Below are 15,963 nucleotides of genomic sequence, written 5' to 3'. Positions count from 1 at the left end.
CAGCACACTGCACATAGACATAGTGGCTTTATGCAATAACAGCACTATGTGATAACCATGTAATCATGTATAAGCCACTTTTACTGACTCGCTGATTAATAAAACATGTTATAGGTTCTCAAATAACATGCACTCTGTAAATCACAAACTAGATTAAAATTTGTATGACAGCTTATTGTGGTGTAGATATACAGTGGCATATAATTACAGTGTCCTACTATTCTATCATTCATTACTGGTGAGGTGATATACATTTTAGACTTGAAATGCAACCGCAACTCAATATCATCCTCTGGTTTGAGTGTGAATTAATAACAATAAAATAAAATAAAAATAAATATCAATAAAATATTGAACTGACATTTTTTTTATTTTATGAAAGGCTGTAATTGGGGTTTTTATTAGCTTGAAGCGAAAATCATATAGAATACAATAATCTGAGTTTCACTTTTTGAATTTAACTACTGACATAAATTAACTTTTTATAAGATATTCTTTTTTTATAGACACGTACCTGTATATATTAAGGGGTGTGAATGTGATTGTACGTGTCGCTGTCAGTGATGATGAAAGATGAGGGTCGCGTTCCTCATTTCCACGTGTCCCTGAAGGCACCACACTTGTTGAATGGCTCAATCTGCACTGGTGATGAATGAGTTTCATTAAAGTCTAATGCAAATGTATGCATTTCACCAGCAGATGGCGCACTTTCCACTAAATCCTATATAGATATTGTGAACACATGCAGCAATTACGACAAGTTCATGAAAATGGAAAATGTTCAATTAGCTGAAATGACAATAATGATGTGATTATTTGGGGTTTGCGTGGATGCCGACATCAGACGGTGAGCTAAGGCGGCGGTTCAGCATACAGCGCCACTGTTGCAAGCTGCAGCGCACATCAGTGAGCCTCGAAGAGGCGCGGACACGCAAAAAACCACCCAACACCAAGAACCAGCCGGGTTCCGACATGGCACAAGAAGGAGCAGATATGACGGAGGAAACCGAGTGCATGATAGACAGAGACGTTGCGAAGAAGCTGGGAGGCGTAGAATCTTCCGGGAATGTTAAAGAGATGCGGGCGGTTGTGTTGTCAGGCTTTGGGGGGCTCAACAAACTCCGTGTGACAAAGAAGCCAATGCCGGAGCCACAGCGCGGTGAAGTCAAGATCCGCGTTAAAGCATGGTAAATATGAACATTTCATGTCATTTCATTATGTTGCTCATGGAACCGTTTAGACGGCTGCAGTTGACACACATCACATGGACATGGAGAGAAATACAGCCTGGAAGCCACAGGTCTTTTTTTTCTCTCCAATGAGGAGGTGGGCTTCCTTACATTGTAAATAATGAGCAACCTGTTTTTGATGCAGTTTTAAGCACATTCTGCCCTTTTGTTTCATTTAAACTGGCATCTTTTTATACCGATTGGTGTTGAAAGTTTATGAAAATACATTTGTTTTATTTTATGTTTGTATGCAGAGAGACTTGACTGTTGAATGTGGCCTTGCATTCAGAGCCTGTGACTCATTGCACATAAAAATTGCATAAACATGGTCAAGGTAAAGAAATATACTGTATATAGCTCCAGGATGACTTACACTTTCCCTCACAAGATGAATATAGGCGGTATTGGTCACAACATCGTCCATCTGCAATATCTAATGAGATCCAATGCAGCTAATGTAACTAATGGTCTAGATCTAGTGTACATCATACTGAATCTATCCTCTATAATGCATCTAAAAGGAAATATGTCTCTAACAGTGACAGTGATATTTGAAAAGCCTTAAATTAGGGATGGTGTCAGTCTATATATCACTTTGTAGTCTCATTTATTGTCTTGCAGTGGTTTAAATTTCCTGGATTTGATGGTACGTCAGGGAACTATTGACTGTCCTCCTAAACCCCCTCTTATTCCTGGCTTTGAATGCTGTGGAATTGTGGAGTCCGTGGGTGAAACTACAAAGAAATTTGAGGTTGGTCAAATGAAAGCATCCACCTGCTTTAATATGTAAAAACTAAGCCCCGCTTGTTTGTTATCCATATTTCAGATTGGTGATAGAGTCATGGCATTTGTCAACTACAATGCCTGGGCAGAAGTTGTCTGCACACCAGAGGAGTTTGTGTACAAATTGCCAGATGAAATGACTTTTGCGGAGGCTGCAGCATTCGCTCTGAACTTCGTCGCTGCCTACATGATGCTCTTTGAGGTGGCCAACCTCCGTGAGGGAATGTCAGTGCTCGTGCATTCGGCTGGAGGTTCTGTTGTAAGTCTTTTTTTAAATTTTCTTTTTTTAAAGCTCAGCGACATAACATTGTTTTGTTCTCTTTAGGTACACAACTCTGCACTTGTCTGTAATAATGCTATATGTCACATGCAGTGGAACCTTGGTTAGCATCATTGCTGAACTGAAATGGCTGCTAACCAAAACATGAAAAGCTAAAAATGTTAACACAAAACAAATTTTTATAGTTTTGCATAATCATTTTACACGCAGAAAAGAATTCGAAATGCATTTAAATACATAAAAATGATGAATGTTTAAGGTTAAGATGTAATTCTTGACTTGACCGTTGCCTTAGACACATCGTGGCAGCGAGATAAACCACCTTCTTGTTTTGACATGTTATTTATAAAAATTCAATAGTGTTTATCATCTCAATTTCTAATTGTTTTATGCATGTAAAACTATAAAAACTTGTTTTGTGTTAACATTTTTGAAAGTCAACCATTGATGACATCATCAGGGCAACACAACGACCTTCCAGTTTCTGTTTCGACAAGACGCATGCTGTATTGTAAGCTAACTGGGAAGCATATGCAAACCGAGGTAAAATTATGGTGTACATTTTTATTCGATCTCAGCAAATTTAAATCGAGTTTGAGAACAGTTTTGTGTTGACATCCTGTTTTGTTTAACAAATAAAAGTTTCACGTCATCAGAAATGATATTGAATATTTAGACTACTGCTGATTAACAGTTCCATTTGTCATTGTCACCTTCAGGGACAAGCTGTGACTCAGCTGTGCTCCACTCTACCTAACGTCACTGTCTTTGGGGTCGCTTCAAGTTTCAAACACGCCGCCATCAGGGACTCTGTGACTCATCTTTTTGACAGAAATGCTGATTACATACAAGAAGTCAAAAAGTAAGTATCATCATTGCTGTTGTGCATTTTTACGTCATGTATTTTTGGAATGAGATTCCATTGTCAGGAAGTGGCAGGCTGTGGTGACTTTACTGAGCCAGGTTCACCTGTTGAGTCGTTTGTCGTGATGATCTCCATGGCAACGCAGGTCTAATCTCAGCAGCACAGTGACGGTCAGCAATTGAGCCAATTTTGGGGCTGAGTAGTGTTACTACAATCTTCACATTTCAGTGACCTACTGCTTACATATCAAGAGTGGTAGTGGATTAATATGCCTTTCATGCCTCTACACCACACATTCCACTCGGGATCAAGAGTGAAGTACAATCAAATGAGATTTTTCTTTTTTTTTTTTTTGCAAAAGGGAATCACAAGACCACCAGAGCAAAAAGCTTGGGAATTGAGGTCCCTGAAATGCATGTCTGCTCTTAATCAGTCTCATTATGGATTCTGTATCACTTGTGGCAGTGATAGTCATGGAATTAATATTTGTAATGCAGTATGCAGTGTGGGTTGTGTACTAGCTAGTTTGGAGTAATTCATAGTTAAAAACTCTTATTTCCCTGTTGTAACAATGAGTCTTAATGAGAAATATACTGTGAGAAATAGTCTCTTATTTTCCATTTTAACATGAAATTGTGGAATTTGCAGCACAGTTGATTGTGTATCTTTGTTATGCCAATTTACATTGGTTTTGAAATTTTATGCAGCATATTGAAGAACCATATACTGTCACAACAGCCTGGTCACACACTGCTATGGGATAGCATTCCATATGGGTATGATGGGTATGTGATTTCATTTATCCCCTTAATGGACTTGTACTTTGTTTAGGATATCTCCAGAGGGAGTAGACATAGTGTTGGACTGTCTGTGTGGGGAAAACACAGGGAAAGGTCTCAGTCTGCTGAAGCCTTTGGGAACGTACATCCTCTATGGTAGGAAGTATACAATATTTGTGTATAAGTTGGATGATACTTAGAACATGTCACAAGTTCATTTAGCACATGTTGTTACACATGTTGTGACTTAGATAACATTCATTCATTCATTTTCTACCGCTTATTCTCACGAGGGTCGCGGCAGGTGCTGGAGCCTATCCCAGCTGTCTTCGGGCGAGAGGCGGGGTACACCCTGGACTGGTCACCAGCCAATCACAGGGCACATATATACAAACAACCATTCACACTCACATTCATACCTATTTGAACATACAATTTTGAGTTGCCATTTAACCTAGCATGTTATTGGAATGTGGGAGGAAACCGGAGTACCCGGAGAAAACCCACGCATGCAACGGGAGAACATGCAAACTCCACACAGAGATAGCCGAGGGTGGAATTGAACCCGGGTCTCCTAGCTACTTAGATAACAGTAATAAAAATATATCCTTAATAACATAAGATATATTCTCCATCACAGCTTAGCCTCACTGACATCCTTGTCGACCCTCATGATTCAAGCAACACAATTACAGGCCAATTAATGATTAGTGCTAGTTATATGTGCAGAAGCATGCTTGTATGGATGATGAGGTCGAAAGGTGCCAATTTATTCTTGTCCACTCACCACTGTCCAGCCTTGTTGCGTAGCACACAGCAATCCTTTTATTTCTGTTTTTTCAGGCGCGTCAAACATGGTAACTGGGGAGACAAAGAGTTTCTTCAGCTTTGCAAAATCTGTGAGTTAGCGGCGCCGTGTGTCATCCTCATTTGCCTGTTATTCTACGTCATCGACATTTTATGCAAATGAAAAATTACTCTCCCTGAAACATGTTGTTTGCCATGTCTTCCAAGTGGTGGCAGGTGGAGAAGGTGAACCCTATTAAACTGTACGAGGAAAACAAAGTCATGGCAGGATTCTCGCTCCTCAACCTCCTCTTCAAGCAGGGAAGACCATCTCTGGTGAAATCAGTGATGGACAAACTTTTGTGTCTCTACAACCAAAAAAAGATAAAGCCAGTGGTGGACTCTCTGTGGGCTTTGGAGGAGGTAAGAATCATCATTAGTAGTGTCATGAGATCTCACACGATCAAACTGGGCCACTGGGCGAGGCTGGGCCGCATCAGGTCCCCCCCCCCAAAAAAAACGCATTTATTAAAAACAGAAAAATGATTAAACTTTGCTTTGGTTCCGATTTTCTACAAGAAAAGCTCTGATAAAACATTCCTCTCTTCTCAAATATCTTCATTTTTATTTTTCTACACAAAATAAGATCAAGAATAAAGAAAATCAATCAATCAGTAATAAATAAATATAATAATAATAAAACGGCAAATAATTAAAAATTAAGAAACCACATATAGTTGGTGAGTAGACAAATTATTTTTTTCAGATTAAAATTAACAAAGCATTATTAGAGCCCTGTAGACATGACAAAACACGACTATAGTCACATTTATACTCTTTTTATTTACAACATATTGCGCAACTGCAGGGTCTTGAGACACATGCTAACTCACAAACTAGAGAGCTAGCGACCTAAACGGTAGCCTCCAAGTTATTTCCTGTAAACTTAAAAAGCCAAAAACGTACCACTTCCACACGGATAGGGAGGATAACTATTAACAGTTATTTAACCTTTAACATGAACATTAATCAAACATAATAATTTTTTCTGGGTACATGATACCATACAGCATCCATATCAAACTTGCGCGGGCCGCACTAACATTAAACTTTCATATCAAGGCGGGGGCTTCAAACTAGTGTCCTGCGGGCCGCGTGTTTGAGACCCCTGACTTAGACACTTCATATCACAGTAATAATAATTCCACATTGCAGACATATGTGCGATCACATCATCACCTGCCCGCCAATAACATTGTCAGCAGAAAACACAATATTGACCGATAAATTATTTATTGCTATCATTCATTCATTCATTCATTCATTTTCCACCGCTTTTTCCTCACAAGGGGGTGCTGGAGCCTATCCCAGCTGTCTTTGGGCGAGAGGCGGGGTACACCCTGGACTGGTCGCCAGCCAATCACAGGGCACATATAGACAAACAACCATTCACACTCACATTCATACCTATGGACAATTTGGAGTCGCCAATTAACCTAGCATGTTTTTGGAATGTGGGAGGAAACCGGAGTACCTGTAGAAACCCCACGCATGCACGGGGAGAACATGCAAACTCCACACAGAGATGCCCGAGGGTGGTATTGGTATAATAATAAATAATAATATTGGTTGGCTGATGATCAGACATTCAAATGTGAAAAAAGATACAATCTATGCATTTTTCTTCTGTACCACAAACCCTGTTCAGGGTTCCGAGACTGGTCACTAGTGGCAATTGATCCCCTGCCAGCTGCACAAAAGTCAGCTACTGTACATCCAAACACAAAAAACAATATCTACAGTTTTATAAAAGTAATATACTTGTCTTCGATAGCAAATAATCAGATGCAATTCCTTATTTGTGTTGGAAACTGTCATCTGTGGACATTCTCCCACAGATGGTGGGTAGGTTGTGTGTCTTTCTGCTGCACGATTAGCTCACTCCTACACAAAAGCCAATGGACCACACATCAGTCACGTCACTGCAAGTTGATTGACAGCGGCGTAGACTACTCCTCATTCCAAGTCACTTTAGGAGCAAGTTCATTTCGATTCAACATGTCCGAAAAGACAGTTTGTTCAGAACAGGCATTGATGCATCTTGTCTTTATGAAATAATTGGCATGAATGCATGGCACCCGAAGCCAAGTAACTTATATGCTTTAGTTTAGGTGCTCTCTTACATGTTTACACTGAGAAGTTTGCAATTTTGAAAATGGTAATGTAATGTCTATTAAGGCCCAAGCACCTAGCAATCGCCGTGTGAAGGCCCTTTTGACACCATGTTTATTATTTTTCCACGGCCTTAATGTGCATGAAAATTCATTCAATTTGCATTTGGTCTGGCAAAAAAATATATATATATATTTCATGGGTATCGAACACTCCCAAAATTCATGACAAGACGTGCAAAAAAGTCTCAAGAATCCATATTCAAAAACAAACATGAAATCGGCCATTTTGGTTTCCGGCAGTGATTTTTGGGGAGAAACCAGGAATTGTATTTTGATGAATTATAGCTCTAGGCAGCCTCACCGCAGTCGAGTGGTTAGCATGTTGACTTGGGTTTGAATCTCTGCTCGGCCATCTCTGTGTGGAGTTTGCATGTGTGGGTTTTCTCCGGGTACTCCGGTTTCCTCCCACATTCCAAAAACATGCTAGGTTAATTGGTGACTCCAAATTGTCCATAGGTATGAATGTGAGTGTGAATGGTTGTTTGTCTATATGTGCCCTGTGATTGGCTGGTGACCAGTCCAGGGTGTACCCTGCCTCTTGTCCAAAGAGAGCTGGGATAGGCTCCAGCATACCCCCGACCGTCGTGAGGATAAGCGGCATAGAAAACAGATAGAGGGATGGATAGTTAAAGGCACTCCGACCAAATAAAAATCAACAGTCATAACTTTTTTCCACATATTTAGACCGTTGTGAAACTTTTTATGGTGGATGAGGTCACCCTCCAGTCTGTGATTGTGTGTAAATATCGACACAGATGACCCCCCCCCCCCCCCCCCTGGATAAATATTATGCCTGTCAAAATACTGCCAGAGATTTCCCGATTTCTTTCCAACTCAGGATAGTGGCGTCGACTCCTGTCTCTGCGTGCCTGCCAACTTGCATGAACTCCCAAGTAGCGCGAGCGAGGGTGTGAGGGCCCGGTCAACGCTGCTCGCCGTTTTAATTAGTGTTTCTTTTCTGTAAATGTTCAATTATGCAGCAAAGCATGAGACAATGTTTCTGACCTATTTTCACTTCTGGCCTGTGTTATGTTCAACCAATGATTGTGTGTGACACAATGGCTTCCAGACAAAGAGGGACATTCAGTAATGTTTCTCTAATGAGATAAAAGACTTATTTTGCATGACCTTCTTTCCTCTTTGAAGTCACCAACAAACATTATTTAACATCATAAGCAACAGTTGTCATAATTGTACCTCCGCAATTTCAAAATTATTGTAATCATACATAGTCTTGTCATAAGGAGTTTTGGGTTATTGTCGTTGCCATGGCAATCAGGATCACCTACTTTAGTGGTGCATCACAATTGGTGATTTGCTCTAGGTGGTGAAGATGGCTTCCTGCAGAGCATCCACTTTGGATTTCGATCAGGGGAACACATAGAATATGCGTAATGACCAAAAGAGTGACATTATTATAACATAGTATAACACAGACGCGTTTTGTTACCCATCAGCACTTACCATACAGATTGTTTGTTTTCCTGAGCTTTTGAACAAATGCAATTTCCACACTACAACACAGTCCATGCCTATAACTAAAGTCAATGGCATTTTTTGCCACACAGTTTATCTTTAAAAAAAGGAGTTAATTGTTTTTTATGTTGTTGTTGTTGTTATTGTCAGGTTAAAGAGGCCATGCAGCGAATTCATGACAGAGGAAATATTGGAAAACTCATTCTGGATATGGAGAAGTCGCCTACTCCCTTGGTAACAACTATTGCTATAATTGAAAAAATACTTGTACACATAAGTACAGCACAATACAACATTAAATATTTCTATAAACACTGATAAATAAAATGTATGTAAAATATTTAATATTTTACATACGTATATTATGAGTGATCTTCATTTTGTGAGGTCCTCCTGAAATCATTTAAAATTGATGTGTTGTTCTAAACTTGAATTATTGTAGAGTAGGTCTGCTCATTACAAAGCTAATGGACTATTGATTTGAACAATATGTGTTTTTTATGTTTTAACATACTTGTTTGTTTTACAATGAATGACAGAACGGTGGGTTAGTGGTTAGCATGTTCCTCACAGTCAGGAGATTGAGAGTTTGAATGGCCGTTTGGACATCTTTGTTCGGAGTTTGCTTGCCCCCCCCCCCCCCCCCCCCACATTACATGTTTTCTCCCGCCACATTACAAAAATACGCATATTAGGCTAATTGTAGTCTTTAAGTTGTCCGTAAGTGTGAATGGTTGTTTGTTAATATGTGCCCTCTAATATTCTGGCGACCAGTTCCTGTCACCCAAAGTCAATTTAAAGACATCATACTGTATGTAGTGTTCTACACTGGTTTTTAATGTTATTGTGGCGATGAGTGTATTGTGTGGTTCCGAGCTGCTGATGTTCTTCATGCTGTGTTTGTGCTAGCTTTTAGGAAATAAGTCTGTAGAATGGGAAGTGTTCATGCTGTGCCTTGAGCATCTGCCGGTCAGGCATAGTCCCCTGTGTCGAGTTCAAATAAAAAGGCCGTGGTGCCATTCAGCAACCATTACATTACATTGATGAGACAATAGCCACCGCATGAAGTACGCTGTCCACAAAAAAACAACAAAGAACATTCCAAATACTAACATGTGAGTCTACGTTATGTCTTATTTCTAATATGCCTTAACTTGGGGCGCACGGTGGCCAAGCACAGCCACACAGCTAGGAGACCCGGATTTGATTCCCCGCTCTCTGAGAGGAGTTTCTCCGGATACTCCGGTTTCCTCCCACATTCCAAAAACATGCTAAGTTAATTGGTGACTCCAAATTGTCCATAGGTATGAATGTGAGTGTGAATGGTTGTTTGTCTATATGTGCCCTGTGATTGGCTGGCGACCAGTCCAGGGTGTACACCGCCTCTCGCGCAAAGACAGCTGGGATAGGCTCCAGCATACCCGTGACCCTTGTGAGGATAAGCTGTATAGAAAATGAATCTTCTGTTATCCACTATGTTGGGTAATATGATTGGAAAGGTGACTATAGGGGTGTTATTTAATGTTTAGAGGACTTGAACAGTATTAAAAACCATATTTAGAAGGTCGTAAACAGGTTTTCTATGCTCTAATTACCAAAATATCCCATTTATAGATAAGGAGTCCTACTTCATTGACATTTTATCACAGTTGGGTGTGCAACCAATTAACCGTGATAAACAAATTGTAGATATTTCTTGCAGTGTGTGTATTGTGCTCATTTTAGGCCGAGATTGTGTATCTGTTCCAGATCACATTGTGGTTCACTGCATTGTTGAGTTGAGTGAGTACTTCGGCATTTCAATGTAGAGTCACTGATGGACCAGTAATCCCTTTTTCCATCAGATGGCCAGTGACAGTACTGAGACCAGTGAAGCGGGGGAGGAGGAAGAGGAGCCTGAGGGAGACAATGACAGCAAAGAGCGCATGCCTTTTATCCATTAGGCCAAACCTGGCAAGCTGCGAGGTTCACCTTGTAGCATCACGGTGACAGAGTAGTGCAGTCTGTGTGCATGTCATGTACTTTTGTATGTATTCATGTTGTTTGTTGTTACTTGCACATTTTGGATTTTATGCATAAAAATGCAGCATCAACTATGAGAACTGTATTGTTACATATCATGTTTTTGTTTCACAATCATTTGAAACTGAGCTACATCAATTATTACCTCAATTCATAGTGACTTCATATTTAACTAGGCCCACTAGGCTGCTCTAATCATAAAAGCTCAATTTCATAACAAAAATGTTAAATTCTCCCTGTCCTTAATGATGACCGATGAGATATGACACATTCCCTGTCTCAGTAAATGCATAATGCTTGTAAATTATAAGCAACCTTAGCTGCCAATCCGGGTATATTACGCGACACCTTGTGCCTTTAAGTGCTTGATACTTGAACGTTTTCTCGGTGAACTGTCATGGCGGTCATGAGAGGCAAGGGGGGACTTTATAATATGAGTGCAGACCTGCATATGAGGGCATTTGACTTGTGAATACACTGGTAGGCTTCACTGCTCTCCATTTTGTTACACTTTGCTGCTTTCAGATTAAAGCTCGATCTGTCCAATACAGATAAATAAATAGATTTGATCAGTTTCCTGCGATTGGCTGGCGACTAGTCCAGGGTGTACCCCGCCTCTCACACAAAGTCAACTGGGATAGGCTCCAGCATACCTCCGCAACCCTGGTGAGGTCAAGCAGAATAGAAAATGGATAGATTATCAGTTTATTAATGGGTGGTGGAACAATGAACAAAGCAAAAAAAAGAGATATTTCTTCATAAAATATGAAGAAAATAAATTAAAATAAACAACTCTTACCAAAATGTGTTATATGTACAGTATACAAATACATCAATGTTTCTTTGTCACGATGGCATGAGCACAGGGGTGGTTTGCAGAAAATTTACAAGAAAGTTGAAATCGTTGGAAAACAAAAAAAACCCCAACAACAACAAAAATGGAAAAAACAGCTGTATTTTTATGGGAATAAAGTCATATTCTGTAGAGGAAAGAAGAACATTTTACAAGTATAAACTTGTAATATTCTGCATTTTTGTAGCACTGAGTTTAAATATTAAAGTTGTAATATTATGAGAAACAAACAAGAGAAAAAGGTTTAATTTGCAATATTAAGTTGGGGATAAAGTTAGGTATATATATAGCTATATATATATATATATACATACGTACATATGTACGTATATATATTTTAATCCCAATTAAAAATTGACCGAGATTACAGCAGGGGGGGAAACAGCAAGAGAAGTTCAGATGCTTTTTCACCTATAGGCTATCACAAAGCTGAAATGCAGTTTTTTCTTAAAATATATATACATTCTTAGCATATCTGCATGTGCTGGCTTACAAAATATCAAAGTGACCTTTACATCTTTTCGTTTTTTAATATGTGGCGTTCGGTGAAAAAGGTTTGGAAGCCCTGCACAAGCACAACTTAATTAGAATTTGAAACGGTAACATCTCTTATCTATTTCAACACAAACACGAGAAATGTGAACAAATCAGAATGTGTCAAGAGGAGTAGGATGATTTCATCTGTCAGACTGCCAATTGGGAAGACTTTTTATGACCTGTCTGAACAAAGTTACTCTATTTACTTGCTGGTGCCTGAAAACAAGCGTGACCTTAGAGATTGACTATTTTCAGAATGAACATCCGTGCACTTAGATGTCAAAAAGAAATGCTGGACTGTCTATACTACACCCTGGTGTCTTATTCAGATCAGGTATGTCATTGTTGTAATTTGACATAACTATCGTAAGACATATTTTCTGTCATTAAAATCAGCTAACACGGAAAGGAATATTGATTATTATCAACATTGAACAATATATTAGGTAGACACTTCAAATGCATATCAGTATTGAATAGAAATACTTTATGTATGTTTGTCAGAGTAGGAAAAAGTGCATGTTTATGTGTGTGTACTAGGGATGCTCCGATTAGAGTTTTATGATGCTGATTCTTATCAATACCGATCACATGGATTGATGATACATTTTTCTATTTATTTATGATGAGTGCTGTTGGCCAGGGGAGCCATATAAAGTAGGGAAATCTGGACATAAAATAAGTAATTACGAATAAAATTAGTAATTAATGAATGTAGGCTGATCGATCGGAGCATCCCAATTTTGTGCTGATGTGTTACTCATATTGTGTTGAAAAAGAGGATAACAAAATTCATTTGTTTTGTTTGTTTTTTGGATACATCCGTGGCCACTATTTTTGCCTCTCATTGTCCACTTTGCTTACATGAATAAATCGATCAGCAAAGCAATGAGGGATTTGTCATTTTTATTATAAAATATTGTGAATGAATACAAGTCAGCAGTACATTTTAACCAATGCAACCTACACACACAATAATAAACATATTGTTAAATGGAAACCTTTGAAATACACTGCCAGTCAAAAAGTGCAATAAATACAGCAACAGGCAAACATATTTTAACCTGCATGAGAACACTTTTTGACAAACATGTATACTGTAATATTTTAGGCACATCCATGTTGCTGAGGGGACTCTAACAGTCAATGAACTTGTGGTTTTTGAAAGGACACACTGCTCAGTGCACCGTGGCCCAAGTCAATATTTCTCAAAAAATCCAGACACAAGGAAGGCATTATTTGTCACTCCACCCTAATATCTCCGTATGAAAAAAAAAAAACATTTTGTGGACCAATGCAGTGGCAGCGTACAGAAGGCTAGTATATATTGGGCCGTCCTCAAGACTTTTGGACTCCTTTCACGACAGTACAAAGTGTACCACTGTGTGCACTGCTCTCCAGCATGGCACGTCTGGGCCTCCCCGTCTTCTTCGTCCTGTGCTTCTTCTCTCTGCTCCAGTCCAGCGCTGCACGGCCACCTCGTATCAGGAAGGCAACTGGTAAGCTTCCACATTCATAATGTTGCATTCAGTATGTTGACTCACCTAATATTATCTTGTGTGTTGACTTGCAGAGGATGATGACGTGAAGGGCCAGCTTGAGAAATTGTGGCGGGAGGTGAATTCACTGAAAGAGATGCAAGCCTTGCAGACAGGTAGGTACTATTCTCTTTCCACGTGATCTGGATTAAAAGTATTAAACGTATTAAATCTGTTCTTAGTGTGCCTCCGTGGCATCAAAGTTCACAGGAAGTGTTATCTTACAATTGAGGAACCCAAACACTACCATGAGGCAAATGAAGACTGCATTGCCCAGGGAGGTACCCTTGCAACGCCACGAGATATTATGGAGAATAATGAACTGCGAGACTATGCCAAGAGGAGTTCTCCAGGCTCCAAGGACTTCTGGATCGGTGTGGCCGACATAGTGAAAGAAGGCCAGTATGTTGACGTCAACAGCCAGCCCGTCGGCTACCTCAACTGGGATCGCTCCAAGAAGCAGCCCACAGGAACCAAGAGGGAGAGCTGTGTAGCTCTTTCAGTGGTTGCACAGGGCAAGTGGTACGACGAGGTGTGTCGCAGCTTGAAAAAGTACATTTGTGAATATATTATTCCCTAAAGAGCTTGTTGAGCACCTGTGTAGGTCCATGGATGAAAGAAAAAGCATCTTGGGACAAAAATGTGATGGAAAAGGCAGATTCTAATACTTGTGATGTTAGTAATGCCCAGCAAACACACACAGTTTAGTACATTTATCTTAATATATTCACTTCAAGATAGGTTGTTTTGAAAGGGCTCAAAATGACAATATAAGTGACATTTTTGATATTGTTAACATTATTTCTCTAATTATGACAGTCCTTAATTCAGCCTATTTGTGTTTCTAAACTTTATCAATGTATGCAGAATACTGACTTTACCTCACAACAGCTGATGCAGCATTATGCAATGCTAACGCTCATCACCAAAAATTTGCAGTACATTTTATCAACCAACTGGTCTGCAAATGTCTAATAAATATGTATTGCATGGACAATAAATATGCATACAAATTCACCTGTAGTATCTGTGAATCAATCGCCATTGCACAAAAATGTCCTAACCTACCTTCCGTAGTTTACAACATCCAACTTCCGGGTTTGAAGTCCCTTTTTTTTAACTTCCGGGTTTGAAGTCGTGTTTTATTTGAGATCAACTACTTTTGGTTGCCTTCAGCCAAAGAAACCCACAAATACCTTCAACGGGGAATAAATATAAACCAATATCACATGTGTTTGAGTTTATCTGCCTTTCACACGTGCAATTAATTAATTTGTTTAAACTTAAGCCTTAAGCTTAATTTGTGGCGTCGTTTATAAACTGTCATTACATCATGTACCCAGCAGAGGGCTCCCTATTATACATTGCACTATTGTTCAGGAGGTAGTAGCACAGTACTGGTAGCAATTCAAAACATTCATTCATTTTCTACCGCTTATCCTCACGAGTTTCGCGGACGTGCTGGAGCCTATCCCAGCTGTCTTCGGGCGAGAGAGAGGCGGGGAACACCCTGGACTGGTCGCCAGCCAATCACAGGGCACATATAGACAAACAACCATTCACACTCACATTCATACCTATGGACAATTTGGAGTCACCAATTAACCAAGCATGGTTTTGAAATGTGGCCCACACACCCTCAGATAGTGGAATCGAACACGGGTTTCCTAGCTGTGTGGCCTGCACGCAAACCCCTTATTCACCGTGCGGCCCACTGGTAGTTATAGCAGTACTGTAATGTCACAACTTGGTAAAATACACTTCAAGCGTCCCATAAAAGAATGAATCTTTAAGTCATATAGTGCTGCGCATCTGCCAACAAATGTGATGAAGAAATCACAAACCCTGCAGAAACATTGCAGAAAAAAGTAGGGCAAAACTAGGGCAAAAATGAAGGCAAAAAAAGGACTCACTAAACCATTGCAAAACCGGAGCAAAAAAAAGCAGCAGCCCACAGAGTTTACCAAAGAGCAAACAGGAGGTGAATTGAAGGTGAAGTGCTACACCTGACAAAAAGAAGTGTGTGGAGTTTGCATGTTCTCCCCGTGCATGCGTGGGTTTTCTCCGGGTACTTCGGTTTCCTCCCACATTCCAAAAACATGCTAGGTTAATTGGCGACTCCAAATTGTCCATAGGTATGAATGTGAGTGTGAATGGTTGTTTGTCTATATGTGCCCTGTGATTGGCTGGCGTCCAGTCCATGGTGTACCCCGCCTCTCGCCCGAAGACAGCTGGGATAGGCTCCAGCACCCCCGCGACCCCCGTGAGGAAAAAGCGGTAGAAAATGAATGAATGAATGAATTTTTATTACTGTAAAATAAATCACAGTAATTATACTGTGAAATATATTACAGGAAATAATTTTACAGTGTGTGATAAACAGGGAACACTCCTTAACACTAAAGAGGGGCAAGTCAAAGGAGGACAAACCACTTTAAAGAGTTGCTTAACAGCCACCCAACACCAGGCAAAGTGCTCAATCACATTACCTTACAGAAATTGCAAAATGAAGTGAACGATGAACTGAGAGAAAATCCTACTCAGTACCAAGCTGAAGATCTTAAACTCCAATGTTATGTTT

General features: G+C 39.8%; 2 protein-coding genes and 1 long non-coding RNA gene across 3 annotated transcripts; 2 read left to right on the top strand and 1 right to left on the bottom strand.

The window, feature by feature from the left end:
- Nucleotides 1–739: 739 nt before the first annotated feature.
- Nucleotides 740–12,685, top strand: vat1l (vesicle amine transport 1-like). The gene is made up of 9 exons (XM_058089050.1): nt 740–1,187; nt 1,851–1,980; nt 2,056–2,271; nt 3,012–3,154; nt 3,989–4,092; nt 4,780–4,835; nt 4,951–5,145; nt 8,583–8,666; nt 10,277–12,685. Exons 1-9 carry the CDS (start codon nt 832–834, stop codon nt 10,373–10,375), a joined length of 1,383 nt encoding a protein of 460 aa, XP_057945033.1. The 5' UTR covers nt 740–831; the 3' UTR covers nt 10,376–12,685.
- A 76-nt stretch (nt 12,686–12,761) lies between these two features.
- On the bottom strand, nt 12,762–14,447 carry LOC131139524 (uncharacterized). The gene is made up of 3 exons (XR_009132255.1): nt 14,401–14,447; nt 13,389–13,470; nt 12,762–13,322 (listed from the first exon to the last, which is right to left on the bottom strand). It is a non-coding gene; the product is annotated as an uncharacterized LOC131139524 (long non-coding RNA).
- clec3a (C-type lectin domain family 3, member A) lies at nt 13,181–14,501 on the top strand. Its single transcript, XM_058089213.1, has 3 exons — nt 13,181–13,343; nt 13,418–13,498; nt 13,565–14,501. The coding sequence occupies exons 1-3, from the start codon at nt 13,247–13,249 to the stop codon at nt 13,960–13,962; spliced, it is 576 nt and encodes a 191-aa protein (XP_057945196.1). The 5' UTR covers nt 13,181–13,246; the 3' UTR covers nt 13,963–14,501.
- Nucleotides 14,502–15,963: the final 1,462 nt, after the last annotated feature.

The sequence above is a fragment of the Doryrhamphus excisus genome, chromosome 12 (assembly GCF_030265055.1).
Source record: "Doryrhamphus excisus isolate RoL2022-K1 chromosome 12, RoL_Dexc_1.0, whole genome shotgun sequence".
NCBI classification, from domain to species: domain Eukaryota; kingdom Metazoa; phylum Chordata; class Actinopteri; order Syngnathiformes; family Syngnathidae; genus Doryrhamphus; species Doryrhamphus excisus.
This window is presented reverse-complemented; position numbering and strand designations above follow the sequence as displayed.

Coding starts and splice junctions, on each gene's coding strand:
- vat1l (XM_058089050.1), top strand. CDS start 832: ATGCCGACATCAGACGGTGAGCTAAGGCGGCGGTTCAGCATACAGCGC. Junction 1,981..2,055: donor AAACTACAAAGAAATTTGAG/GTTGGTCAAATG, acceptor TCCATATTTCAG/ATTGGTGATAGAGTCATGGC. Junction 3,155..3,988: donor TACATACAAGAAGTCAAAAA/GTAAGTATCATC, acceptor TACTTTGTTTAG/GATATCTCCAGAGGGAGTAG.
- clec3a (XM_058089213.1), top strand. CDS start 13,247: ATGGCACGTCTGGGCCTCCCCGTCTTCTTCGTCCTGTGCTTCTTCTCT. Junction 13,344..13,417: donor TCGTATCAGGAAGGCAACTG/GTAAGCTTCCAC, acceptor GTTGACTTGCAG/AGGATGATGACGTGAAGGGC. Junction 13,499..13,564: donor GATGCAAGCCTTGCAGACAG/GTAGGTACTATT, acceptor ATCTGTTCTTAG/TGTGCCTCCGTGGCATCAAA.